Source organism: Haemorhous mexicanus, chromosome 2, assembly GCF_027477595.1.
Source record: "Haemorhous mexicanus isolate bHaeMex1 chromosome 2, bHaeMex1.pri, whole genome shotgun sequence".
In the NCBI taxonomy this organism is placed as follows: domain Eukaryota; kingdom Metazoa; phylum Chordata; class Aves; order Passeriformes; family Fringillidae; genus Haemorhous; species Haemorhous mexicanus.
In genome coordinates, this window is record NC_082342.1 from 44,915,420 (window position 1) to 44,942,374 (window position 26,955).

General features: G+C 41.0%; 1 protein-coding gene across 4 annotated transcripts in view; it reads left to right on the plus strand.

Moving 5' to 3' along the window:
* The first annotated feature begins 370 nt into the window (after positions 1-370).
* The window catches only part of YAP1 (Yes1 associated transcriptional regulator), an 89,164-nt gene continuing 62,579 nt past the window's right edge, over positions 371-26,955 (plus strand). For 2 of the 4 annotated variants that reach the window (XM_059838607.1, XM_059838609.1), the window contains exons 1-2: positions 371-924; positions 3,876-4,123. In XM_059838607.1, the coding sequence (XP_059694590.1) occupies positions 601-924; positions 3,876-4,123 (572 nt within the window). In that variant the 5' untranslated portion in view covers positions 371-600. The remainder of the gene's footprint in view (positions 925-3,875; positions 4,124-26,955) is intronic. The other 2 variants (XM_059838608.1, XM_059838610.1) reach the window with 1 other exon arrangement.

The window sequence follows — 26,955 nt, forward strand, 5'->3', positions numbered from 1 at the left end:
AGCGGCCTTCTGGAAATTGGGATAGAAGTTAGGGAGGAAAAAAAGTTCTGGTTGGCGGCGGCGGGCAGGCGGGCGGCGGGCGGCGGGCGGGAGAGGCGCGGGCGGACGCGGAGCGCGAGGCGGCGCGGTGCTGGCCGGGCCGGGGCAGGGGCCGCGGGCGGAGCGGGGTCCGGGGGGGCCGCGCAGCGCCCCCAGCGCCCCGGGCTGGAGGCGGTGCGGGCGGGCGCGCGCAGGAGCGCTGCGAGCACGGGCTCCCTCGGTCGGATACGGTGCGGGCGGGCTCAGGAGGGGCGGAGCCGGCGGCGGAGAGTGATTCGGGCGGGCGTAACTGCGAACTTTTGTTTGGTGTGTTGTGTGAGTTAGTTTCCGCCGCCGGGACAGAGGCGCCGGCCGGGCTGGGCCGGGCTCGGGGAAGCGCCGCACGGCCAGAGTTGTTTTGCCAGTTGCCGCGGGCGGGTCGGCTTCCCGATCGAGGGGTGAGAGGCACCGGCGAAAACAGGACGAGCCCGCGGCCCGGGGAGCGGGGCATGCGGGACTGGGAATCCGGGCTCTGAGCCGCCGAGCCCCGCCAGGGAAGCGCTGGGGGGTCCCGACGGAGCCATGGATCCAGGGCAGCCTCAAACGCAGCAGCCGCCGCAGGCAGCGCAGCCCCCGGCCTCGCAGCAGCAGCAGCCGCAGCAGCAGCCCCCTGGCCCGGTGTCGGGGGCCCCGGCCGGCGCGGCGCAGCCCCCAGGTGCGGGGCCCCCTCCGGCGGGGCACCAGATCGTCCATGTGCGGGGCGACTCGGAGACCGACTTGGAGGCGCTGTTCAACGCAGTGATGAACCCCAAGGGCGCCAACGTGCCACACACGCTGCCCATGCGACTGCGGAAACTGCCCGACTCCTTCTTCAAGCCGCCCGAGCCCAAGGCCCACTCCCGCCAGGTGAGGGGGAGGGAAGGAAGGGGCCCGCGCCGCGGGCGGGCGGGGGGCGGCCCGGCCGGGCCGTGTTCCCCCTCCCCGCTGCCGAGCTCCTCCCGGGGGAGGCGTGTGGGGGAGGGGGCCGAGGCGGGAATCCACGGGGCCGAGCGGGCGGGGGGCGCCCGGCCGGGGCTGTCGGGGCGCTCTCTGCCGCCCCCACACCCCTTTATTTGTTCTTCCCCTGGGGCAGGGCCGCCTCCCGCGCCCCGAGACGCCGGTGGGACCGGGGCCGGGATCGGGACCGCGGCGGTAGGGCGGGCGAGCGCTGGCCCCGTCCCGGTCTCCAGTGGGGCCTCGAACTCCACATCCGCTCCTTGGCTCTCTCGGCCTCACCGGGAGGGCGACAGTGGGGGTGAGCCCCTAAAACTTGGGTGAAAACGCTTCGCTTGGAATGTCGCTTTGCGGTCCAATTCCCTGCCCTCTGTGGAAGGGGTCGATGAAGTGGTGCCAAACCTACACCCCCTCGCCCCGTCAGACAGTAAATATGGATGTGACTTTTCCACCATTTCAGCACGGCGCTGGGTTGAGTAGGATTTGCCCCCCCACATACACACGCACGCACATCCGAAGTTAATTCCCGAGCCAGACGCCAGGTCCGATGGCGTCCAGGGTCCGCCGGGCGCAGCGCCGTATCTAGGGCAGCGGCGGCAGCCTGGGACTGGGGCTCGGAGCCGTGGGGCCTCGGCCGTGCCGGCCCGGGGGAGGGAGCGATGCGGGGCAGGGCCGCGCAGGGAGCGGGGGAGGGATGCGGGCAGGGCTGGGAAGGGGGCGGGGCAGCGCCGGGGGGAAGGGGCGATGCGGGGGCAGGGCCGAGGAGGAACGGGGTGGGGTATGCGGGGCAGGGTCGTCGCTCGGCCTCCGGGAGCTTTTGGTGTTTAAGCAGGGGGACTTTTGTACTAAGACCTAAGTGCTGGTGTGAATACGAGGGGAAAGCTGCTGCTGTTAACCAACGTTTTGGATGGAGACTGTGCATATCTAGTCAAGTGTTATTAAGTAATGAACTTAGTTGCTAAGCTATAAAATAAGTTTTATTATTGGCTATTGTCACTTTATCTGTGTAGCCAGTAAGGGTGAAGCTCGCTGTGTACTCTTGCCTGGTACCCGTGTTGTTAAGGGCCTGTCAACATTTCCATTATTAAACTTCTGTTTTGAACGATTTATAACTTGACTTCAGAAGTTCATTCCAGGCTGAACCTTGGCACGTACTCTCCTAGCCTAGGAGGTAATTCATTTTCCAAATACTCAAAAAAGCAGTCTGGCCTTCATATAGGAAGACTGAAAAGAAAATTGGAAGGGGTGGAGCTGATCTGCTTCTGTAGTTTTGCTAACTTCTGAGTTGCAGACCTTTAATAACATACTGAAATCCAGCAAGGAATGAGGGGTTTATGTATAATGTTCTCCCAGCTTGTGCAAACCTCGTTGCAATTCCATTGTGTCCAAATCTAAATGGTTTTAACATTCATCTAACTCTTGGTGCTGTCTTGTTAAATACAGTAACTGCAGTTAAATAGCTATCGTGTTTGAAATGCACTAAAAATGTGTGATGGTTGTACAACTTTTGATTGTACTTTTATGCTTAGCTTTATATTCCTCGTGTATGTTAATCTTTGTCTGTAAAGCATATTTAGTTGGATCACTGTTCCTTGTACCACTCAGTGGTTCCTAAAACATAAACCTGAAATCCAGCTAAAGCAAGAGAGAATCATTTGCTTCATTGTGGACTGTTTTAATTTTTCCTTTTTGTGTAGTTGTGCCACATAAACATTCAGCTTAAAGAAAAGGTCTCGCTTTTCTATAATTCTGTGATTCTCAGGAATTTAAATACTGCAAATCCACTTGATTTACTACTTGTTTCTTTTGTCTGGATGTAAGTGCAAACTGATGGGTTTCCAGTTGAACGCATGGAACTTCATGTGTGCTTGCATACTGATGGAGTGAAGAAGAACTGTAGGAGTGTGTAAGTGGGGCCTCTTATGGTGTAATACCTTGTGTAGAGAGGTGTGACAGGGACTGATACATGCATCTCATTATAGGTGTCAATGTTGTTCTGGTCTGTCTATAAAACCAGTTAATTGGTAAATATATTTTTAAAAGCCAGTTTTACTTTAACCAGGTTTTCAGAGCTGCCTTTTCTGTTCCATGTTGGACATGCATTTAGTACTGGCAAGGACTTTCTGTGTACTTATGAGTGGTGACTCCAGTGAATGGGTTTGTGAGTCATTTGTGATTGACTGGTTCAGCCGTTTGCTGGAGCTTTGCTTTGGATAAAGCATGGACAGACTCTTTATACCCTTAAAAGTTTGAGTTATTAGGAAATGTTATGTTCAGTCTTCTTGCTTAGGTTTTTTAAATGGTGGAATAATGAGTCTTCCTCCATTGGAACTCACTGCTGCCAGTTGGCATTTCACAATTGCTTTTCTCTGTGTGATCTTTTAAATCCTTATGGGCTTGGGGGGGATGGGGGGGGCAGGATGGTCGGATGGTGTGTGGTGTGTGCGTCTACTTGAATCCCCACACCCCCACTTGGAAAGGAGAGTGGGAAATTAACTCCTCCAGCAGAAAGTGGGTGGGATGGTAGGGAGTGGGTGCAGTCCAGTGACAAACCACTCAATGCACTGGATGAGATCTGCTGATTGCAGGCAGGTCCCTGTGCTGAGGAGTAAGAACTTTAGTTTTCAAAATAAAACTAAGGGCTCTCAACACATACAGTTAATATTTCTTGACTTGCACGGGGGCTTTTAACCAAACTTCATGGATGCTTGCTTGAACAGTAACAACTGGAAAATAAGCAGAACTTTAGAACAACTGAGCTATGAATTTATCCTGAAACATTCATTTAAAGTGAAATGTCTTCTGACAGCTGCATTTCTCCTGAAAGATAGGAATCTTAATAAAAATAATTTCACTCCTGGCAGGCCAGCACTGATGCCGGGACAGCAGGAGCTCTGACCCCACAGCATGTCCGAGCTCATTCCTCTCCAGCATCACTGCAGCTGGGAGCTGTTTCTCCAGGGACACTTACACCCTCTGGAGTAGTGACTGGACCTGGAGCTCCATCTTCTCAACACCTCCGCCAGTCTTCTTTTGAGATCCCTGATGATGTACCTTTGCCACCAGGCTGGGAGATGGCTAAGACACCATCTGGACAGAGATACTTTCTCAAGTAAGTAAAATTTCTTTTCAATTAGCTGTATCTCTATCTAAGCATGTTTTTACCAGCTTAAAATTTCATGTTTTTACCAGCTTAGAATTTCAGTAAATTTCATTGTGTTTAAAATATGTATTTTTAAAAACATGCTTGTGATTTTAAGTATGGGACCCTACCACTTCAGTATTTCTCACATATCTACTCTGTGAATATTTGTCCTATCTTAATCTTAGCTAAAGAATGTTATCCGTTATATTGTGTACTAAAAAATCAGTGAAATTAGCATAGTCATTCTTCAACAATGAGACTTTTGGATTTGCTGAATTTTGTTAGAGTTGTCATGCAGGTCAAGATACATTTTACCTCATTTTAATAATACAGATGTAAAAATACGGAGTTAACTTCAGAGAATGTTGTACTGACAGTATGTCAGGACTTCTAATGTTTTGATTAAAGACAATTGTTAAAATACACAACCAAAATGTTTTCTGCCTACTCTCTCTTCCTGAGGTAATTAACATATGTGTTTGATTACAGTATTTGTGTTTGTAAATTAACTCATCTACATTCCTGGCAATGAAAAGGAAATTTCGGAATTTCTAATATTGTTTCATGTTCCTAGAGCTGTAACTTTTCCACACAGTGAAATTAGTATCACCTTTTCTATAACTGAAGAAAGTTAGATATGCCACCCATTTGACACACAATCCATCAGGATGCACTTTGTTTTATTCTGTGCAGTTTTCTAAAACAGCAGGGACTTGTCCTTCTTTCTGAAAATGTGCCCACCAAGACCATAATTTGCCCTGAAATACTTTGACTATAATTTGAACTTTTTATTTAACAGCAAGTCTCTAATAACCCATTATGTGTCATTTGCAGGGTGGTGAGAGGTAACACAGTGTTACTTATGGAAAACTTGTTTCAGCCAAAAAAGCATATTTATTACTACCTTTCCCGCTCAAACATTGTGATTAATACCTGCATCTGATTGAAGTAGTTGAGCTTGTAGCTTCAAAAACAGTAACAAATATACATTGTCTACAATGAAAATTGAACTTGCAGAACTTCTTAAAAATGTTTCTTGTTCCTGTAGCTGTGGTATTTCCATACAGAGAAATTAGCCTTTTCTTTTTCAACCAAAAAAAGGTTGCAGTAGTTGTCTGAAATTATTTGAGCCTGAAGGTTCCCTTCTGAGAACAATCATTCTCTATTAGAAATGTGAAAATAAGCATTTGCTATAGATCTTGAAGATGTGATATTTTCTTTGGTGAAGTTTAAAGATCAGTGTGTTCTAGAATATGAGCTCTTCAGCAGGCATAAGTAGAAGGTTTTTTTTAACTGTGTAATTTATGCCATTTGAGAACTGTAGCTCATTGAACCTTGAGGAAAGAACAGAATGAGTTTTGAAATGAAAAGCAAACTTTTGTTTTGACTGTGTTAGTGAGAGCTCTTAAAGAGCACCTCATGAAGCATGAAAAATAGATATTTGATTTTAAAGTTTTACTGCCACAAGTGTTTGTTCTTGATAGCACTGTCAATTTTATAGAAGATCAAAGAGTTTAAGAGACAAAAAATGTCTCCCTGCTCTTCTAATGAATTTTTTTTAATTGTGCTCATTCAGGTGAAATCAGAGTAAAAGATTTATTATTGGAAAGCTTTTCCTGCAGTTTGATTATTACCACAAAAATCTTTCCTTTTTCTTCTGCAAGTTTTTTTGTCCTTTCTTGGTGTCCTGGTATCCATTTCAAAGGGTCAGGTTTCAGCAAGAACAATAAAGAGCTTGAGACTGGAAAGTACACACAAGTCTGGCAAACTCATCTGCATGAGCAAGATCGTTTGTTCTCAAGCAGACATCCAAAGTAAATGATTGAAAGAGCTGCTAGCTGTGAAGGATGTGTCTTGAAGGGGAAAGGAGTGGAAACAAACCAGGTTGTTAGGAAAAAAAATAAAGGCTGTGCTTTTTGAACCTCTCCCTGCTGGGTCACATGCTGACCTTGGGAGATTTTAAACAGTGTAATGGGCTGTTTCCTTTTGGCTTTCCTTGGGTGATACTCTGGTATGGGAGAGTCTAATGAGGACAGCTCTGTTCACACTTGAAGAACATTTGTTCATTAAAGGATGCTTAATACTATATACAGGTGAGATCCACCAACTTCATTGGAGTTTGTTAAGATTTGTAAAAAGCATTTAAAGTACTAGCACAATGTTTGCTCTGTATGTGTAAGAAGCCCAAAGAAATTTAAGACTAGTTTTGAGTAGCAAGTTTGTATAGTAAAGGTTTTTTTCAGTGATGAATGCTAAGTTCTAGTTCACACCTACAAGCCTGCTAAAGCTCTCATCTTGCCTGGTTATACCTTAAACATTTGCTTGAAGTGTAAGTACTAAGATTTCTGATTCTAAATCACCTTTATTGTGGTTCCTTCTGCCATATGCAGATTTTTAGTGTCTCTTCAAGTATTCAGCTTTTTTTCTTCATTGGCTGCATCACTCCTTTTTTCCACTTGCTCCGTGAACAGTCTGGTAATCAGGCTTCAGAAAGATCTTTGCAGAATAGGTAACAATATTAGATTCTTTCCAGATGTCAGTAAGCCCTATGGTTATAGTTATCATAATACGCTACAGTACAAAGAGAATAATACAAAATTGAGAATCATGCTTAATACACTCTGGAATTACAGTCACTTCCACTAATCAGTGGGTCAAGCACTGCAAACACAGTAATTTGTACAAAGAAAGGAAAATAGTGTCTATGGGAGAGAAAATACTTAATCATCTCTGTGTGTTTGTATTTATAGAGACAGATGCACAGAGTTGTTTGGTCAGATATTTTACATACACACCCCATGTAGCCATACACATTAAAAGAAGGTGAGAGCAGTACTATAGGGTTTGAACCAGAACTACTCTTGTAAATTAGTCTATCATCTGGATAAATAGACCCCTTTTGTATGAATGCCCAACATATGATTTGCCAGAATTCCACTTATTAGCATTCATCTCACTGTTATGAGTAGTAATGCTGAGTTTCATTTTCCCTTAGCAGTGATTTTGAGCAGTGGGTTAAGGCCTGCTTACTGTACAGCTGGTATAACTATTTTTTATTGATACTGCTCTTTCAGTGGAACTCATAAGTTAAGACTTGCTGGTTAGTCAGTGGTCACATCTGAGTCATCTCTCACTGATGTAGCCCATTCTTAAACATACAGTAAAAAAGCCGAGCTTGGTTTGTGTGGTGATGTCAATTGCATTGCTTTTTAACCGCTTCCTGTTAGCCAGCTGCTGCTTGACATTTCGGTGAACTGTGCAGAAAGATAGGGAATCGCTCTCGAGGCAAAAGATAACGTGCAATGGGAGTAGCAGACAACAGCTTGCAGAAAGAATAAACAAATTTTGCTCAGTTTTAGAGTTACTCTTGTATCATTTTAAATTAGAGTTATGCTTTTAATTCTTACAGAGCTTGGGTAATACTTCTTCTCTTTAGTGCGAGGAAAAGTTAACTGATTGTCCAGCAAACAAGTCTTGTAATTATTTTTCCTACAGGAAGTAGTTCTTGCAAGCAGTTTATCAACAACTTCCTATTTTTTCTGTGAAGTGTTGAATGACTTCCTGAAGGAGGCCAAGGTGGTTTTCATTAGTATTTGTGGGTGTGTTTGAGGTGTTTATCCATCTGGCAGAAAAAAAGATTGCTGTTAAACATTTCTCATGTGCTCCATATGGAGGTATTGTTTTGGGTGTTACAAAACGAACTAGTGTTAAGACAACAGGGAAGTTTATTGCTATGATTTTTGGTTTTGGCTTTTTTAAATTTCCTTATGTCACACATGAAAAATATCCAGTGATGATGTTAAATTTCTCTTGCATCCCGTTTTTACCCGTGACTGGTACTACCCACTACACCAATATCCTCTGCTCCTCTTGGTCTTCCCACTCCACCAAAGTAATATTAGTTTTCAAGGACAAAAGATGTTCATTGGAAAAGCTGCAGACGCAGCTGCATATTTTATTGAATACCTTAATTTAGTGAAGTGCATATTCAGAGTCATCAAGATGACTTCTTATGTTTATAGTTCTATAGTTCAAGCAAGCTGGTCAGTAAAATAGTATTGTTGGAAGCCAAAACTGTAGCCACTGTTTTTGATGGGCTTCTCCACTTTTGAAGATCTTTGGTTGCTAAATTCTAATTGTAATATGTCAAGTTAGTTGCTCTTTTATAATGATGATTTGATTGTTTAAGAAAATACTCAAAAGATCAAAGATCTCCCTAGCAAAAGCCATGAAAAAATGGTACCGTGGACACTGTCAGTTTCAGAACATTTCCACACAGTGAAATTAGTTTCATTAGTATCAAGGAAAAACATTAGTTAAAACACTTTCAAAGGAAAGCTTGCTCTGGTATGTTTTTGACAATTTAAGAGAAGATAGTCACAGTACTACAAAGTGGGTATTCTTCCTTCTACCTCTTTCTTTGAAGAGTCCTATGAAAGAACAATGACACAAATTTTTTCGAATTCGCAGTTCTACTGAACATTTCAATATCTTTGAAAGGGCTGAGGAAGAATAGGGGCAAATATGCCTCATTAGTGTTAGCACTGAGACTGGGCATCAGTGAAAGCAGTGGCAGACATTTCCTTGTGTTTGGTGAAACAACGTTATCCATGCATTCAGTACCCTGCTGTACCAAGGTGATTTTATAAGACTGTTCCAAAAAGCAGTTGAGATATTTCAGGTAAACCAAAAACTTATCTCATGGTTTTCACAAATGGGGTATTTTTAATTTATAAGCATATTGACATTTATGATCTTCAGAAGAAGATAGAACTGGGGAAATTACAGCATCTGTGGCACCTAGTTGGAAGTTAATAATTAAATTCTGAGGATTTTTTTTTTAATTGTTGTTGATCTGAACCTTCTTCGCATGGGTTTTTGTCTTTCATGTATCTCTCATAAAAATAGTCTTTGTGGGTTGTACTATCTGATTTTGGGATTATATGCTTTAGGTATCTGATACTGCTTTGTAGCACTGCTTTCCTATCTCCTGATCAAATTTGAGATCAGTTTTATCATACTGGTTATCTGAAAATTTTTTATTGTGTTGAAAGGTGTAATTGTGACATAAGTCCTAACCCGTCTTTTCTAATTAAAGTACTAAGGTATCTCTGATTAGTAATAAGAAGAGAATTTGAATACAGGTTTAATCAGAATTTCGTGTTTAGAAAAAGATGCTTCTGCAATTCTACTTACTAAATATTTCATCTGGTTATATTTGAGTTAGGGTTGTAGCATTAAGCTCTATGGGTGTAATTGCACTGCTGTGGAATTACTTCTGTTTTCTGAGGTCTTGACTTCTAAAGACAAACGAGAATTTGATATAAAACAAGATGAGTGTCTTCTGGATTTTTATCCTTTTTGCCTTTTTCTGTATGCGGAAGATGGCAAAGAATTACAGTAGTGGGGTTTTTACTAGTCATCTGGCTTGTGGCACAGGTTAGTCTTAACCCCTTGGTCACATGATGGAAATTCCTGCTTGATAGAAAGCAGTAAAATAATAAAATATCTCAATTTGAAAATTCCCATGAATGTAAGACTGAGCTCTACTACATCATATTTTTGCAAGAAGCTTGTAATGGGTAAATGCTGTTGAACTGATCAGTGGCATGTTTGGGTTAAATCATACAAACTTTTACAAGATTCATCTCTTAGTCTCTTATCTTTCTCCTTCTGGAAATGAAAAAATAACAGTAACATTAAAATTCAAAATGTAAACCCACCATTTATACTTTGCTCAATTTCCCTCTGCAATTGTGGCACAACAGCTGCAAATTTTTAAAAGCTGACACAGCAAGCAAATTGGATTTTTCACTCAGCTGGTTTTAGACTAAACCCTCAGAGAAAGTAACTTATTAGTACTGGGAGTGCTGAAATATTTAACATCAGGACCTAAATTAAGTCACATGTAAAAGTAAAGCAGAGTTCTTGTTGCCCTCAAAGACACATTTTCCCATATGGGACGTAAGCACTGGATGCAGGCGCTTAGCGGGGTGATGCCCAAGAGAGCAAGAGGTATTGCTCAGGGCTGAGGTACAAGATTAACTGTTAAAACTAGTCTTAGTTACAGGCAATCTTGATTGAGACTAGACACCTCTCCTCTGCAACCAACCAAAAGAAAAACAGAAATGAGGCAAAGAGCAACAGAGATGTGTCATCCAAAACTAGGGATGTTCGTCTTCTTTTTATATGTGGCCAGAGCACTGCACGTGTTTGTCTTCATAGCTGGGAACAAATTCAGATGATGTAATTAGATTTAGTTTAACCTTTTAAAACTGATAGCTGCTCAGTTCTCATATTAATGTGTCCTTGTATTTTTATACATTACAACATACTTGCATTTATTGTTTGTACAGTTCTCACATACCTGTGCAGTAAAACTCAATAATGGTGGGTGGAATTTGCTGTCTTTTGCTATTCCTTTTTTTAAGGGATATTTTTTCTTTCTTTTATTTTCTCTCCCTGTGACAACAAGATGTGAGTGATTATGTAAATATTGTTATTTACCTGACTCAGTTTCTCATGTAAATTATAAAGAAATTTCACTTGGTTGAATGCAGGAAATTTACGGGAGATTTCTGTGAGTAGCAGTCCTCTGGTAGGTGCCCCTAAGATATGGCCAAACTACTATGTAGTTGGCCCAATAGAATGACAGAACTGTGTCTAGGGGAAATTTAACAGCATGGGGGTTAGCATGATGGGAAACAAATTCTTGGAGGAGTGTTTTATTGGAATGTTAACAGATAGATACCAGGTGCTGGCTGGACACTGTCCCCCTAGCTAGTTTGCTGAACCTGATTTTGATGTCAGGCTCTTTTGGGAAATTTACCGGATGAACTGTATTTTTTGTTAAGCGTTTGAATAGACATTTACAGCATGGGGGAAACTTGTTTTTAATATGAAAATGGTACCTCATAGCTGCTTTTTGCTAAATAAAACTGGAGTTTTATTTGGAGAACATAAGATTTTTTTAAGGCATGACTAAGCTGTGTCGCTGTTTCATGGCCTCCTGAAGTGCTTCTTGGAGTCTGTTTTCTGGGATTCACTCTGTTGCTGTTTTATTTGGCTTTTAGCTAAGTTACTTCAGGCTGTGTTTCAGGCAAGTATTCTAAATTGCTGGTTAAGTCAAAGTAATAATACAAAGCTGCCTTGTAAAGTAAGACTTTTACCAGTATGCTGCCTGTCGGTCATGTCAGTTGCTAAGGAGACAGAGCTGTCTTGAAAACAGTCTTGGACTTTGCTTTAATTTTGCTAACGAGGCTTTGCTGCGTCACAGTGAAAGACCAGATCTCTTTTGTTGAGTCTCTGACATGCTGTTTGGTAACTTAGATCAGTGCTAGGGGTTCAGTGTAGTTACTGATTATTACACCGAGGTTGTGAAGCCAGTTTTTTTTCCTGCTAAATTGTTTTATAGGAAAGTCAAGTAAAGGTCATTAACTATTGCTAGTTTATCTCCAGTGCGTTCTGATTTATTGAGAACTTTGTTGGAAGTCTGTCTGTTTAAAACAAATCTGTGTAGTGCAGTGTTACAACTTCAAGGTTGCTTTTCCCTTTCTGATTCCCTTGTTGCAAGTGAACTTTTTTGCCTTTACTGGATATGTTATGAAGTTAGGCATCTATGGTTGAATAAAGCATCTGAAAGGAGAGAAGCATAGGTTTACAGGCAAAATGGAATTCTTTGATTAAAGGAAATAAATGCAACTCACAGGTATATTTTCTTCTTGGATCTTACTTCTCAGTTATTTTTTCTAATTTGTTGTACTTATTTGAAAAGCTTCGTTGGCAAGTCCTCTGCAATTACTTTGATTGCAACATTTCATGTAGTCTATTTAGAATGGTAAAAAATAGAGTAAAAGAGAAATTTCTTCCTGTGTTCCTCTTGGTGTAGTTGATAGAATTAATAGACCTAAATGTCCAATGAACAAATAATTCAGTAGTGATATTTATTTACAAAATTTTTGTCACTTCCAGAGCAGCCAGCTTTGCATGAGTTAAGGATATGATATATATATATTTAAAAAGGTGTAATCTGATGTATAAAAGGCTGTGACAAAGTTGCTTTGAAGTGTGTTCTATGCCATCTTTAGAGCCTGTTTTTATAAATATAAGAAAAACATGTTTGCAGAAAACAGAAATACTGTGCTGTAACTGGATTTTAGGTGTCCATTGACTTCAGTGATGGTCTTTGGGTCATGATGAATTGTATTCATTTAACAGTGAAATATTTTAAATACTTCCAGTTTTCAGTGAAAACAGTTAATAGCACATTCTTTGGTTACATGGATTTGTACACAAGTACCTGACTAAGCTAAAATTGCCTGTGTCCTAGTTCATGTGTGGATAGATTTTTGAGAGCTTTTTGTTATGCTGCGTTTGACAGAATTATGTTATCATCAGTGTGGACCTGTGCTTCATTTTTATACCTTCGGCCTCTAAACACATGCGCACTTAATTTCTTACCATGTATATCACTTACTTCTGGCCAGTCAGTATAACATTTGAACTGAAGTAAGCATTCTCTTTCATAACTGGTATTTCAGGTTTTCACTTTTTATGAGATTTTGATAACTAAGCAGACCTAAGATTTTGGAACCAAATAATTAGTAAGTAACAAAGGGCAGGAGCTTTCAGATTTGTAGTGTTAGAACTGTTAATCATTATGATTGTGAGGGTTTGGCTTTGTCTTTTTATTTTTCCTGTAATGACTAATAACAGGAAAGAGATCTATTGGATATTTAACAATATCCTGGTAATTTAGACATTGGTTAGGCATAAGGAAGAGAAAATATGAAACAGAGCTTAGCGTAAACAGTTAGTTAAGAATTAACATTTTGGCATCCTTGTTAACAAGGTCAGAGGAAATCTTAATTACATGCTTTTAAAATTTGTTTGCAATTCAAAGTTGTCCCCATTTTTTATAATGCTATCAGACATGTCCTGACATGATCAGCTTTGTGTTATGCAAATTTGTTGAGGAAGTTGGACAGTTCATTGTTTTCTTAATTAATTAAATTTCAGATTTATGTGATAATATATCCAGGAAAAAACAATCAATCAATCAGCTTCTTCATTGTAGTCCCCATTTTTCAACTTTCCATTTTAGTGTTGCGTATTAGTAGGGAGCAGGGAAGCAGAAGGGGGATGCTTTTGTTTTCTTAGGGTGCAACTGTTTGTGTAGCTTTTGCTGACAGCTACAGTTTGAATCCAGTTTATGCTGTGAAGGTGAGCAACTCAGAGATTGTGGATGAACTATAACTGATTCTTTTGCTCTGCAGTCTTGTTGGAGTCAAAGTGTAGGCTTCTGTCTGTGGCAAACTTGACCTTTTTAAAATGGCCTCAAATGCTTGCTCTCTGAAACCTAAGGGGGATGATTTTAAGTGGTTTCCAAACTAAGGTAATGAGTAACTTACCAAATAGTTGAGGGAGTGGCAATAAAGTGAAAATTGCTGGCTGTTGTCATGGATAAAATTTATGTAAATCAGTTTATGCGAAGAAGTCTTTTATATTCGCAAGAAACAGTTGAGCTCTTGTTTTGTGTGTGTATGTTTGTATGGAATTTATTTGAAATACAGGAGATCCTGGTGTTGGTGCTTTTTACTTTGCCATAATTTGGACGCAGGATCTTTGCATAATTTTCCTGTAACTTTGTAAAATTCTTTATCTGAGAGATAAAGGTGAAAGGTATAAGTGAAAGATATAAGTAGACCTACAATTTTGCTGATGCATGGTGCTTTTACTTCTTCACTAGCTTATATAATTTCTTTTTTGTGGAGGCCCTGGAGGGGCTTCTCCTAAGTTACACCCTTTTGGCTCCTTCCCCTGTTCCTATGCCTGAACATAGGTGTTCCTGAGCCACTCCCTGCCTCTTCCCTGATTGGGCCTCACCTTGACACTGCCCGGAGAAGGTCAGCCGGGAGGCCCAGGAAGGAAAGAGCTGGACCCTCCAGGGCGTGTGTGTCGAGAGGAGAACATCTCACTATGCGGCTGAATTAAACATCTATGGATATTATGCAAAAGCCTTTTTTGCTTCTTTACCCTAGGCTTTACTAGCAGCAATTCAGGCTGCAACACTTTCTGGTTTCTCTTGATAAATATATTTGATCATTATAGCCCTTACATGCAGCTGGGACATGAACTTACGAGACCTTGGAATACTTCACTGAAGTATATAAAAACTGAGTGCAACCATTCAGTTACGTGCCCACTGCTGATTAAAGCTTTCCAGCCTCAACTACCGTATGCGGGTATTTATGCTCGTACTGCCTCTCTTGTCTAGTCAAACTGCAAGATACACTTTAGATAAAAGGTGTTCTTCTCTTGTATAGGATGCAGTTCAGTTCTTGACTGCCAGCTAAAAATCTTGTCTGTTTTGCAAGCTGCAGAAGAATAAAGAAGATGCAAATTCTTGTAAGCAAACACAAAAAAGATATATTAAATTAATATATACAGCCTGCAGTGCAGTAACAACTGGTGCTGTCACACTGTGCTTTATACCACACTCCTTTCATTTGCACTTCATTAAGACTAGTAGGTTTTCATTTGGGTTAGTATAAATCTTGCATACCATTTCAGGCAATATTTCTGCTGAAGAAGAAAACATTTATTTGTCAAAGCTGTTAGGCTGTTTAGCTCATGTTGATGCCCAGCATTTTAGATTAGTGCTGGTGGATCCTACAGCAAGACTGCACTGCAGAATCAGATGATAGTGTTGTGTTGTTTGTAATAGAGGTATCTTTCTGAGTAATGCATCTAAACTATAATTAAAATTATCAGGTGAAGGAAAAAAATCAGAAGATGATATGTGATAAAAGTGGAGATAAAAAACAGCAATACTGGCAGTAGGGATGCTGTAGAAGTAACCATGCTGTTCTCCTTGAGTCTCCTCTTGCTGTTCTTGAGGTGTTTGCGATGTTCAAGATGTTCAGTTTTAAAACCTAGCAACTGCTGGGCCCTGCTGACATTCTTTTGTAAGAGAGCTTGTTAACGGCATCACTTGAAGCTTCCCCCATTTATACAAACCGAGTCCAGGTGCCTGTCCAGGTAACTGTCTTGTTGCTAGAAGGGGTCAGGAGCAAATTTCTTGCAAAGACTAAGCAGGGCAAGAATATCTCTTTGCTCTTCAAGCAAATACTCTTCTCTGAGAACTCTGCTGGCTTCTAACTGTCCTCCAAGACTTGTGTAGTCTGCACCTGAAGCCCCTTTGCATGCTTTGGCAAGGAGTCTGTCTCACTGGTTGTCTGTCTACTGCATGAAGAAACGCCTTCCATCTCTACTAAGCTTGGCCCCCATTAGCTGCATTCAGTGGTGCCCAGTTCTTACTTTAAATGTGACAATGAACAGTTGGTACATATTTGTTCCATTCAAGATTGCTGTCTTTTCCTCTGGAAACTACTTCTTTTGAAATTTGAAGATCTGCTAGATCTTCCTGAAATGGAAGCTTTTTTTGCAGTCAACCCTGCCACCCATTTTTTTTGTATCCTGAACTCATGCATTTTCCAGGTTTTGTTATTTTTCAAGTGAAGGGTTAGGAATGTTTTCCAGCATTCACCATTCTGAGCCTTTTATCTAAAAAGTACTCAATTTATTCTTTCTGCCACTTGTCCTTTTACTCTATATACCTGTTTTTTCTTCCCAGTTATTTTCAGTTAGCAGTTGACCAAAAGTAAATTAGTATCATTGCGGAACTATGGTGCTGCTGCTGCTTTCTCTTGGATAGATTCTGGTGTATAGGCCCCTGTGGAAGTTAGCAAGAGTCCTACCTCTGGTGCAAGAGCTGCTGATTCCTCCTTCCTCCTGCTGTGTACTTGCTTTATATTTTCTTACTGGTAAATGTTTCTTTGTGTCATATCAGGACCTATCTGCATCCCTTAGCTGCCTTTTCTTTGTCTGAATAAAAACCAACAACACTTGCTGTTCCTAATTAGATTGTGTAGTCATTGGTTTCTGAAGCTTAATGCCTACTGTGATTGCTGTGTCTGCAGAAGGGGAGCCTTCTGTATAAATGCTGGGATGCAAATACTTCTGTTGGTGCATTTACCTCGAAAGAGCAAGGTCATCTGCATTTGCATCTGGCTGGTATTTGGAAACTGCTTCCACCAAATGGAAGTATGCTGGTTTGATAAAATGATGTGTATGTGCTTTAAAATACCCAAGCAAGATCAATTTCTAAAACAAAATATTTTGTGGATGATAGGACACGTGTACTAAATGATCTAGTAGATTTACTGAACCTACTCAGTGTACGTAGGTCTTGAATTGAATGGAAATGTGATTAAAGAAGTGAGCAGTGGCAGTCTGTTTGGAAGATGGCTTATGTTTCTTCATATACTCAGTTTCAGTGATGCTGAAATGTCATCAGATGCAGTGATGTCAGTCTCAATCATGCTTTGAAACTGTCATTTGATATTCTACTAAATTTTGCTACAAAACCACTTCTGCCTATACCATGCTTTACTTCCTAGTATCTGAATACCAGATGCTTATACCATATTTTGCTGTGTCATGCAGTATGTTTGCATAGCACAACAGTTCAGTAACCAAAAGAAAAGTATCTTCAGAGTTGTGATTTCTTTAAAGATTGTCAACCATCTGTAACTGATTTTGTGCTTTGAATATGTTGTTTCAAATGTAGCAATTAGTAAATAAATAATAAGAGACAGTTGTCTGAGTCTAAAAAAGCCTGAGTAATAAGCTCAGGGGAAGCTTTCTTCTGATAGCAGTAAAGGTTGATTGATTCTGCATAGACAGCTCAGTATTGTTTGGCTCTTAAGTTGACTGGAAGTGCAAAGAATCATGAATCAGCAAGTGATCTGGACATGGTTTGGGCTTTTTTCTCTGTTTTCCCCCTGAAGTTCACAACCCTAGCCATTGGTGTCTTTAGTATTATCTATCCAACCTAGTACATAGTGAAGGTTGGTCATCCATCCAGCCTTCTGCTGAAAGCATAGAAATGTTGCTAAAGCTTAATCCAGTCAGAAGTGGCCTGTTGAGCCAAGTCTGGAGAACATCCAAGGCTGGAGATACCACATCCTCCCTCCCTCCTATTAAAATGATCCTCCATAAGATGATTTCTCTGCAGAACAGCAAAATATCTAATGTAGCTCTTGATGGACAGGGATTTTGTAAAGGGGCTGAAGTTTCTCTACTAGTCAAAAAAAAAGTTTATTTTTTAGATGAAATTTTCTTATGATTAAAAAAAGAAGGAATTAAGGAAGTTGCTATATTGGGTTTGCATAGCAGGGGAGATATAGGGATGATTTCTTTGAGAAGTTACTAGAAGCTTCGTCCATGTCTCACAAAGCCAATGCCATCTGGCTCTAAGAAGCTGGCAAAGGCCAAGGCCATCAGTGACAGAGGCAGTTCTTCTGGAATAATGTATTTAAGAAGAAGGGAAAAAAAACTACTACAGAACAGCAATAGCTGAAGAGAGGAGTAAGAGTATGTGAGAGGGACAGCCCTGTAGACACTAAGGTTGGTGCAGAAGGAGGGGCAGGGGGGGCTCCAGCCTGGAAGTGAGATTCACCTGCAGCTCCTGCTGCAGCCCCTGGAGGCCATGGGGATGCAGAGATTCACCTGCATCCCCTGCAGGGCCTCATGCCAGACCAGGTGGATGCCTGAAGGAGTCTGTGACCCCATGGGAAGCCCACACTGTAACAGGCTTCTGGCAGGACCTGTGGCACTATGGAGAAAGAAGCCTATACTGGAGCAGGTTTGCTGGCAGGACTTGTGAGCCCATGGGGAATCCGCACTGGAAGAGCCTGTTCCTGAAGGGAACCCCATGCTGTGGGGAGGACCCACACAGGAGTAGTCTGCAGCCTATGGGTAGATCTCATATTGGAGCTGTTAGTGAAGGGCTGCATCCCATGGGAGAGACCTCACACAAGAGCAGGGTCCCTTCCCCTGAGTAGACAGCATGTGATGAACTGACGGCAGCCCTCATTCCCTACCCCCTGCACTGATGTCAGGGAGAAAGCAGAGAAATCAGAATTGAAGTTGAGCTCAGGGAGAAGGAGGTGTGGGGTAAAGGCAACTTTTAGATTTTGTTTTTATTTCTCATTATCCCACTCTGATTTGACTGGCAATAAATGAAACTTGTTTCCCTGCATTCCCTTTGTTTTGCCTGTGACTGTAACTGGTGAGTGATCTCTCTCTGTCCTTACCTCAACCCACAAGCCTTTTGTTATATTTTCTCTCCAGCTGAGGAGAGGAGAGATAGCCCAGCTTTGGTGGGCATTTGGTGGCCCACCAGGGTCAGCCTACAACATTTTTGTGGTCTGTTTCATATACTTAAGTTAGTCCTGTGTTGTGATATTCCATGACCTTCTTTCATTAAGTAAGTTCTCCAAATGACTGTGCTGTACTCTACAGTGTGGTATGTAGTCAGTAATTCATCCAGGGATCTGCCTTACTGGAATACCTGGTTAACATATATCAGTTTTCTTGGTTGTTGCTTACAGCTGTAGTCATATTTATGTAATTTCTTTCAATTTCATGAAGTTCTGACAGGTTACTGGATGTGTAATACAGTAATTGCATTTCAGTAAGTATATGACATGGTTTCTTAAATGTATATGGCAAGTGCTAGGTCATAATAGTAGGGAATCCTATTCAAAATAGAAGAAATTGTTCCTTGTCTATGAAATCATCCTCTATATTTGTACTGTCAGTGTACTGTAATTATGGGTTTCTGAGCAAGCTAGAACTGAGAAGAGGAAACTAGATAGAACAGAGAGAAGCTTATTTCCATTGGGAAAGCATGTCTTATAATGTAGTTTGATTTTGGAAAGGAGTCTTACAGCACTGACTTCTCATCTGATTCCAGACTGTGGCTGTAATGTGAGCTCATCACACTGCTACATAGGGATGGTCTTTTTTCAGCAGTGGTACTCCCCAGTTCTTGGTGCTACAGTCAGTCTTAATTCTTCTCTTTCAATTGTTGAACTTGCCATGGCAGATGTGATGTGAGTAAGTAAATTCATGGGAAGACAGCAGAGGCTAATGAGGTTAAAGATGTAAGAAGAGGTGGAGTTTGGGGAGTGAAAGCAAGCTTTTTTTATAGACTTTGTTTGAGGTAGTCTTTTTGGATTTTGTAGCTGAAGCTGTGCATAGTTGTTGTGTAGTTATGTTATAAGCCATATATCAGCTTTTTCTGTGATTATATTTTTTTCAGCTAAACTCATTCTCTTATCCAGGTCATGGTGTGACTGCTCAGAGGAGGAAGTGAGGTAGATGCTTCCCAAGATTTAATTAAGCAAATCAGTGATGGCACTAAAGATAGATGAATGTGTCATCATTCCATCTGACATCAGAATCCAGTTGTACTTTTTTGTCAAAACAAGCCTCTATTCCATAAAATATTTTGTTTACGCTTGGGATGTACGGAATGGGATTGTGGTTTAGAGGAGCTTCTTGGTTGTGTGGTAGGTTATGGATTTTAGTCTGGGTTTTTTGGGGGGAAGTGTGCATTAGTGGTTTTGTTGTATAGTTTGCTTATTTTTTACATTTACTGTCAATACTATTCTCTGCAATTCAAAATCACTTGCTTACCATTTCCTGTGGACACATTAGTGAATTCTATAATGCCTTGTTCTGGGCAGCTTTGTGGGCATTTGATCCATTTGTTTTGTCTGCAGTAAATATATTTTAGGTTCAGCTGATGCTGTTTTTACTCTTTTACCCTGTGATGCAATCAAACAATATTTTAATGAACTTCATCGTGGCTGAACATGAACCTACTTGTACAGGAGAAACAAGATAAAATTTTAAGGCTTTATTGAAATGTTACTTGTAAATTTTTGACTAAAGCTTCTAAGCAGTTTTCTTCTGATACTCTTCTTTATAGTAAGTTCGCTGTGGATATTAAACACAGTCATTGCAAGAATAATTGAGTAATAAGGCATAATGTTTATTCTTGTCTGTCTTGAATCCAGATTCTATGATGAACCTCCAGAAAGGGGCCCTTTAGGTTTTTCTGTTAATCTTTATGCACATCCTTTTCGATATTGTAATGCTCAACAAATATAACAATCCTAAATCTAAAATCCAGAGAGTTGACTGACTGTAGTCCTCAAGAAGTGAGTTTAAAAAGTGTACAAAATTTTACTTTTAAAATTGTGTTTTGAGATATTTGGTTCAAAAACCACAAAAAACCTCCAATCCCCCTTGTGTAGGCTCATGTAGGTATGTGATCATAATCTTCTGTTTGTGGAATTTGCATTCTTGTGCTGTTTTTAGAAGCACAGGTCTCACTGAATGGAGTAGCCTGAAACACGGTGTAAGATTGTCTGCTTTGGTGCCTAATTGGAAATGTTAGTCTTCTGGTCTAAATATGTGGTACATCAATGGGAGACAGAAGAAGTAGTATAGATAAATTTGTATAATTCTTTGGTTTAGATTTGGGTTTAGGGGGTCATTCTTGATGGTTTTGGTTTCTTTTTAGTAAATAAACCCATGCATTAATATTTAGCTTAATATGAACTTCGCAAACAACAAAAAAATGATGAGGAAAAGGAGTTTTTAGGGAGCCATATGGAGAAGAAAAATTAAAAAGCAATCATGTTTGTCTGGCTTGTAAACTTCAAGTTTTATTTCAGCCATCTGTGTAGACTTACCACCTTTCTTCACTGAAACTGGACTAGGGTGGCACAATGGTTCTTCCAATCTCATCAATACACATCTTACTTACTTAGGACTGGCAACTAAAAATAAAAGAACGATCCAGAAAAAAAGGCATACTTTGATGCTTGATAAGTATTACACTTTGTTGTGATCCAGTATGTGTTCTGTAGCTAATTCATTGAGGTCTGAGCTTGGTTTTATTTTAACAATAAGCACAAACTTGACTTTGCTGCAGTTACAGATTTGATGTGTGAACTAAATTCAGCTGAAATCAGCAAAGGGTGTATGGTGGTTTTGTGGTTGGATTTTTCCTTTTTTTTTTTTTGGTTTGTGGTTTTGAGGTTTTTGGTTTGGGGTGGGTTTTTTTTCCTTTAGTTAAAAAACTTGAACATTGAATTGAGCTGCTAGCTCACATGATATGTGCTATCAAAGATGGTGTGCTAATAAAGCTGAAATAAAATTTTGCTGCCTTTGTATAGAATGTTCTGTTTCCTTGTAATTTATCACAGTCCAAAACTTCTAGCTTAACTGGAAGATCTCAAATAGTGTGGGTTTTTGGAGGAGTGCTGAAAGGAAAACAACTTGGATTTTTGTCACTGCATATAAGTGTTGATTTTTGAGCCTACAAGTGCTCAGCCAAGTTTCAGCCTGCTCAAGCCATTAACAGGATCCAAAATCTGTAAAAAATGAATAATGTTACTGTAGTTAACTTTCATTGAGGGAACAGAATATTAGTTTTAGTTTTTTAACAGTGTAAATTTTGTGCAGCTGGTATTAGAAAGTTAGTGTAAAAAGAAACGTATTGAGCTAAATTAATGACTGATTTACAAATGGCTTTTAATCCTGGAATTATTGGAGTTGGAAAGGAGGAAGTCATGGAGCTCAACTGCTAACCTGACACCACTGTGTTCACCATCCCAAAGTGCCACGTGTCCATATCTTTTAAATACCTCCGGGGATGGTGACTCCATCACTTCCCTGGAAGTGGTTCAGCCTGTTCCAATGTTTGACAGCCCTTTCAATGAATAAATTTTTCCTGATACCAAACATAAACCTCCCTGGCACAACTTGTGGCCATTTCATCTTGTCCTGTCCCTTGTTACCTGGGAGAAGAGAGTGACCCCACCTGGCTGCTGCACCCTCTTCAGGCAGTTGTAGAGAGTGATGAGCTTCTCCCTGAGCTGCCTTTTCTCCTGGCTGAACACCCCCAGCTCCCTCAGCCACTCCTCATAGGATTTCTGCTCCAGACCCTTCCCCAGCTCCGTTGCCCTTCCCTGGACATGCTCCAGCCCCTCAATGTCTCTCTTGCAGTGAGGAGCCCAGAACTGAGCACAGGATTGGAGCTGTGGCCTCAGCAGTGCTGAGCACAGGGGGACGGTCACTGCCCTGCTCCTGCTGGCCACACCCTGGCTGATCCAGGCCAGGATGCCATTGGCCTTCTTGGCCATCTGGGCACACCCTGGATCATGTTCAGCTGCTGTTGACCAGCACAGCCAGGTTCTTTTTCCATGTAGTAGCTTCCCAGCCATGCCCCCAGCCTGTAGCACTGCGTGGGGTTGCAATGACCCGGATGCTAGACCCAGCACTTTGCCTTTCTGAACCTCAGACAGTTGGCTTTGACCAACTTTTACCATGGATCCAGCCTGTCCAGATTGCCCTGCAGAGCCACCAGCAGATCAACACTCCAACCCAACTTTGTGTCATCAGTGAACTTGCTGAGAGGACACTTGATCTTCTAATCCACATCATCAGAAAAGACATCAAACAGGGCTGGCTCCAATACTGAGCCGTTGGGCTCACCCCCCTTGTGATTGCATGCCAGCTGGACCATGACTCCATTCACAACTCCTCTCTGGACTCAGACATCCTGGCAGTTTTTATCCAGTGAATGATGTAGCCCTGCAAGCCACGAGCACCCAGCTTTTCCAGGAGAATGCCGTGGGAAATAGTGCCAAAGGCTTTACTAAAATCCTCCTAGACAAAATCCACAGCCTTTCTGTCATCCACTGAGGATCACCTGGTCATATAAAGAGATCAGCTTGGTCAAGCAGGACCTGCCTTTCACAAACCTGTGCTGGGCCTGATCCCCAGGTCGTCCTGCATGTGCTGAGTGTTGGCACTCAAGGTGATCTGTTCCATGGCCTTCCCAGCACTGAGGTTAGGCTGACAGGCCTGTACTCTCAGAGCTCCTCTGTCTCTTCTCGTAGATGGGAATCACATTTGCTGACCTTTAGTCAACTAGGACCTCACTAGACCCAGGGCTGCTGGTAAATGATGGAAAGTGGCATTTCTGCCACCTCCCTCAGGACTCTTGGTTGAATCTCATTTGACCCCACAGAGATGTGTCTGTCTGGTGTAGCAGCTCACTGTTTCTTCTTGGATTATGAGAATTTCATTCTGCTCCCCATCCTGGTCTTCTAGCTTAGGGGGCTGGGTATTTTGAGAACAGCTGGTCTTACTATTAAGAGGAGCTGAGGCAGTGAAGGCATTTAGTACCTCAGCCTTTTCAACATCCTTTGTTACTATGCTTCTCTCTGTTTCTAGTAAAGGATGGAGATTGTCCTTAGTTCTCCTTTTGTTGCTAATGCAGTCATAGAAACATTTATTTTTTGCCCTTAGCAGCAGTGATCAATTTAAGTTCTAGTTGTGCTTTGGTCCTAATTTTCTCCTTGCATAATCTGTGATCTCTTTGTAGTCCTCATGAGTTGCCTGCCCCTTCTCCCAAAGATCACAAACTCTTCTTTTTATCATTATTTCTGGCCAAATCTGTCTGTTCAGCCTGGCCAGTCTTCCTCAACAGCTTGTCTTTTTACCACATGGGGATGGCCTGTTCCCATACCTTTCATACTTCCTTCCTGAAGAATGTCCAGCCTTCCTGCATTCCTTTACCCTTTAGGATGCCCTCCCAAGTGGTTTTCTCAATCAGGCTCCTAAACAGGCTAATATCTGCCTTCTGTAAGTCCATGGTGACAGTACTGCTGATGCCTGTTGTTTTTTTTTGAGAATTGAAAACTCTCGTTTTGTGAGTGCTGTGACCATGATGGCCTCTGACCATCCACCAGTCTTCCTCTGGTCACAGACAGCTGGTCCAAGGGGACACCTTCCCTAGTTGGCTCCCTCACCAGCTCTGTAAGGGAAGTCTCTTTTGCAGACTCCAGGAATATCCTGGACTGTTCGCTCTCTGCTATGTTTTACTTCCAGCAGACAGGTAGGTCAAAGTCTCCCATGAGAATAAGGGCTAGAGATGGTGAGACTTCTCCCAGCTGCTTACAGAATATTTCATCTGCCTCTTCATCCTGGCTGGGTGGTCTTTAACAGACTCCTACCAGAGTATCTGCCTTGTTGGCATAAAACTGTACTCAATAATAACTTGATCAAAGCATGCTAAAAATAAAATGGAGGGGAAAAAATGTGGTTTTTTTTTTTTTTTTTTTACAAGAGCTGAGTGGTTTAGATCTAAAGTGAGGTATTGATAAATACTTTTGAGTTGTACTAGATCTAAGTGGAATATTTAACACTGTAACTGTTGTACTTAGCGGCTCAACTTCTAAGTAGGTCTGTTGCAACTCTGATTGCTCATAGTCCAGGTAAAATGAGAACAAGTATTTTCTGTTCTCAAAAGCTTTTTGTTGTAAGTATACCTGTGGAAGCAAAAGTCTTGGATGTTCGGAAGGTCTGTGTCAGTAGAATAAATCATAGAATGCAAACTTTATTAAGAAGGGTAAATGCATAAATTTGTTCATAAGTGTATCCACACCACACTCTTGTTTCTTAGTTGGAGTTTTTGTTGCTGAACATGTAGGGGTCTTTTTTTTGTTGCTTAACATGTTGCAAGTTCTCGAAGCACACTTGCCAGCAGAAGTGAAATGTTGGGCAAGGTTCAAATTCATACAGCAGGTAATGTGAGGGAGGGTTAGAGGGAGACTGAAATATAAAGGAACTTTAAAATAATGTAGTTTCGGCATTTCTTCGTTTCATTTCCATGTCAAAGAAAAGCAGTTCAACAGAAGCAATAAAAGAGGTAGTGATTTAGCTCACTTTTAAGTAATAATGATAGCTTGAAATTACAATTGCATGCTTATACGGTACAATCTGTTATGCTTTTTAGCGACAAAATTAGCATGCTACTGCTTTATGTCCTTTAGTAAAGTTGGGCTTGGTATGGATGCCTAAGAGGAGGCACGGGTTGGGTTTTTGCTGCAGTTTCTTTTTCTCTCAAAATACATGTGGCTGTTTTGTTGCCATAGGCTAAACAGGGTGATGAAGAGTACTGAGCATCAGACCAACAGGAATTGATGCAGGGAAACAAGAAAAAAAGAGAGATGTAGGTACATGTTGGAACCCTGGATGCTGAGAATTTTAAACTTTCTGTACTGTAAGGCACAGACCCACAAGAGAGCACTGCATTTGACCTGAGGCTGTGGAGAAGGCTTCCAAAGTTGATTAATAGCACTGGGATTACGGGTGTGTAGTTGGTTAGAAGTGTGTAATATCACAGGGTGGAAAACTTAGAGTTTGGGGTTTTAGAATATAGAAATAAATATGAAGCAGGATGGAGGTTTTAGGGCGGAGGCAGGTTGTTCTTTACCTTTTTCTTCCTTCTTCATGGGATTGGGTGATGTTTTGTAATTGGGCAGAAAAGTCTGCATTGTGGGCATTGAGGGATCAGTTATTGGGTTAAAAGGGCAAATAATCCAGGTGTCAGTTCTTAATTGGACAGTTTAGTCTTAAAAGACCTTATAACAAGAGATAGTTAGCCATTTTGTGCCTTGCTAATGAAAGGCTGCAGAACTCATGGTTCATTGTTTCACTGATAAGAAACAATAAACTACTGAGTCCAAACATGAAATACTGTCTCGAGTGCGTTCAGTCCTGACCTCGAGAAACCGACAGGTACAGGTCTGCTACTAAAGGAATTTGTCATGGTTTATTCTTGGAAGGACTCATACTAACAAAGAATTCTAGCCTGTACCATTGTCTTCACATATTTTACTAAACATTTAAAAGTGTCAGTAAACAGTAGTATTTTATAAATTTTCTAAAATTCAATCTTTTTCTAAAATCTCTTGTTCCTTATGTAAATAGTTACTGCAGTTGCAGTTCATCTCAAACATCAGAATAAAAAATTACTTTGTTCCTTGCTACACATGGCTCCTTTTTGATTTGTGACTTTTTCTTCTAGTTTACCAGCTTGCTTTAACTGCTGTGCTGTGTAAAACTAAAGTAAACTTTGAATGCTTTAATTAACTGTTGTACTGTATGAGAATAGAGCAAATAGTTTCAGTGTATGTTTCATTACAGAAAGATGTATTCAACTACTCTGTGAACCTTTTATTCTCCCATATGTATATAATCAGACACATAGATGAAAATGCATGTGATTTGATTTTAAGCAGAAGTCAGACTTGTAACACAAAAGCATGTTTTAAGAAATAAGTGCCATTAAAATTCTCAGTGCTCAAGACAGAACTTCAATGGCTGACACATCCTTGGAACAAAAAAGCACAACACTGGTAAATATTTTGTGTAAATTCAGTCAAGGATTTTGTATAGCCTGAAATTTATCTCAAAGTAGAAATTATCAAGTATGCCTAAGATCTAAAGGTGGTAGTTCTGATTCTGGAAATTTTTGTATTTTGAAGTGATTTCATGTGGTTTTTAATAGTCTTTATATAGTAACTATACAGCTTAGCCAGTGTGACAAAATCAGAAAGAAATATATCTCAGTTCTGAGTTACATACTTTTTTTACACTTTGCTTGCAAGCTGTTTTTTGTTTCTAGTAGCACTAGGTATGCCACTGGTTATGTCACCCAGTAACTACGGGAGAGAGACAGTAAAAATTAATTACTTTGATTTCTTTTTGTAATATTTCTCTGTTTTGTAGTACAAACCTTTTGATTGTAGGATTAACTGAAGCCAATCTACAGATTTCTAGAGGTGGGATACTGCCTTCTTTAGTGAATGATTTGGTATTAATGTATTGATCACCAGAGGTCTAGTATTTCAACTCTTTATTCTATCTGCTTCTGTTTGGTGAGTCCATTTTAATTCCAAGATTATGTTTTGCTTTATTTTGAGAAACTTTGGGAATAGAGTAATGCAGTAAGGCTTCCTCTGAAAGAAAAGGGAGTCAAAAGGATAATTTGGGGTCAAAAGGATAATTTATTAAATTGATGCTTT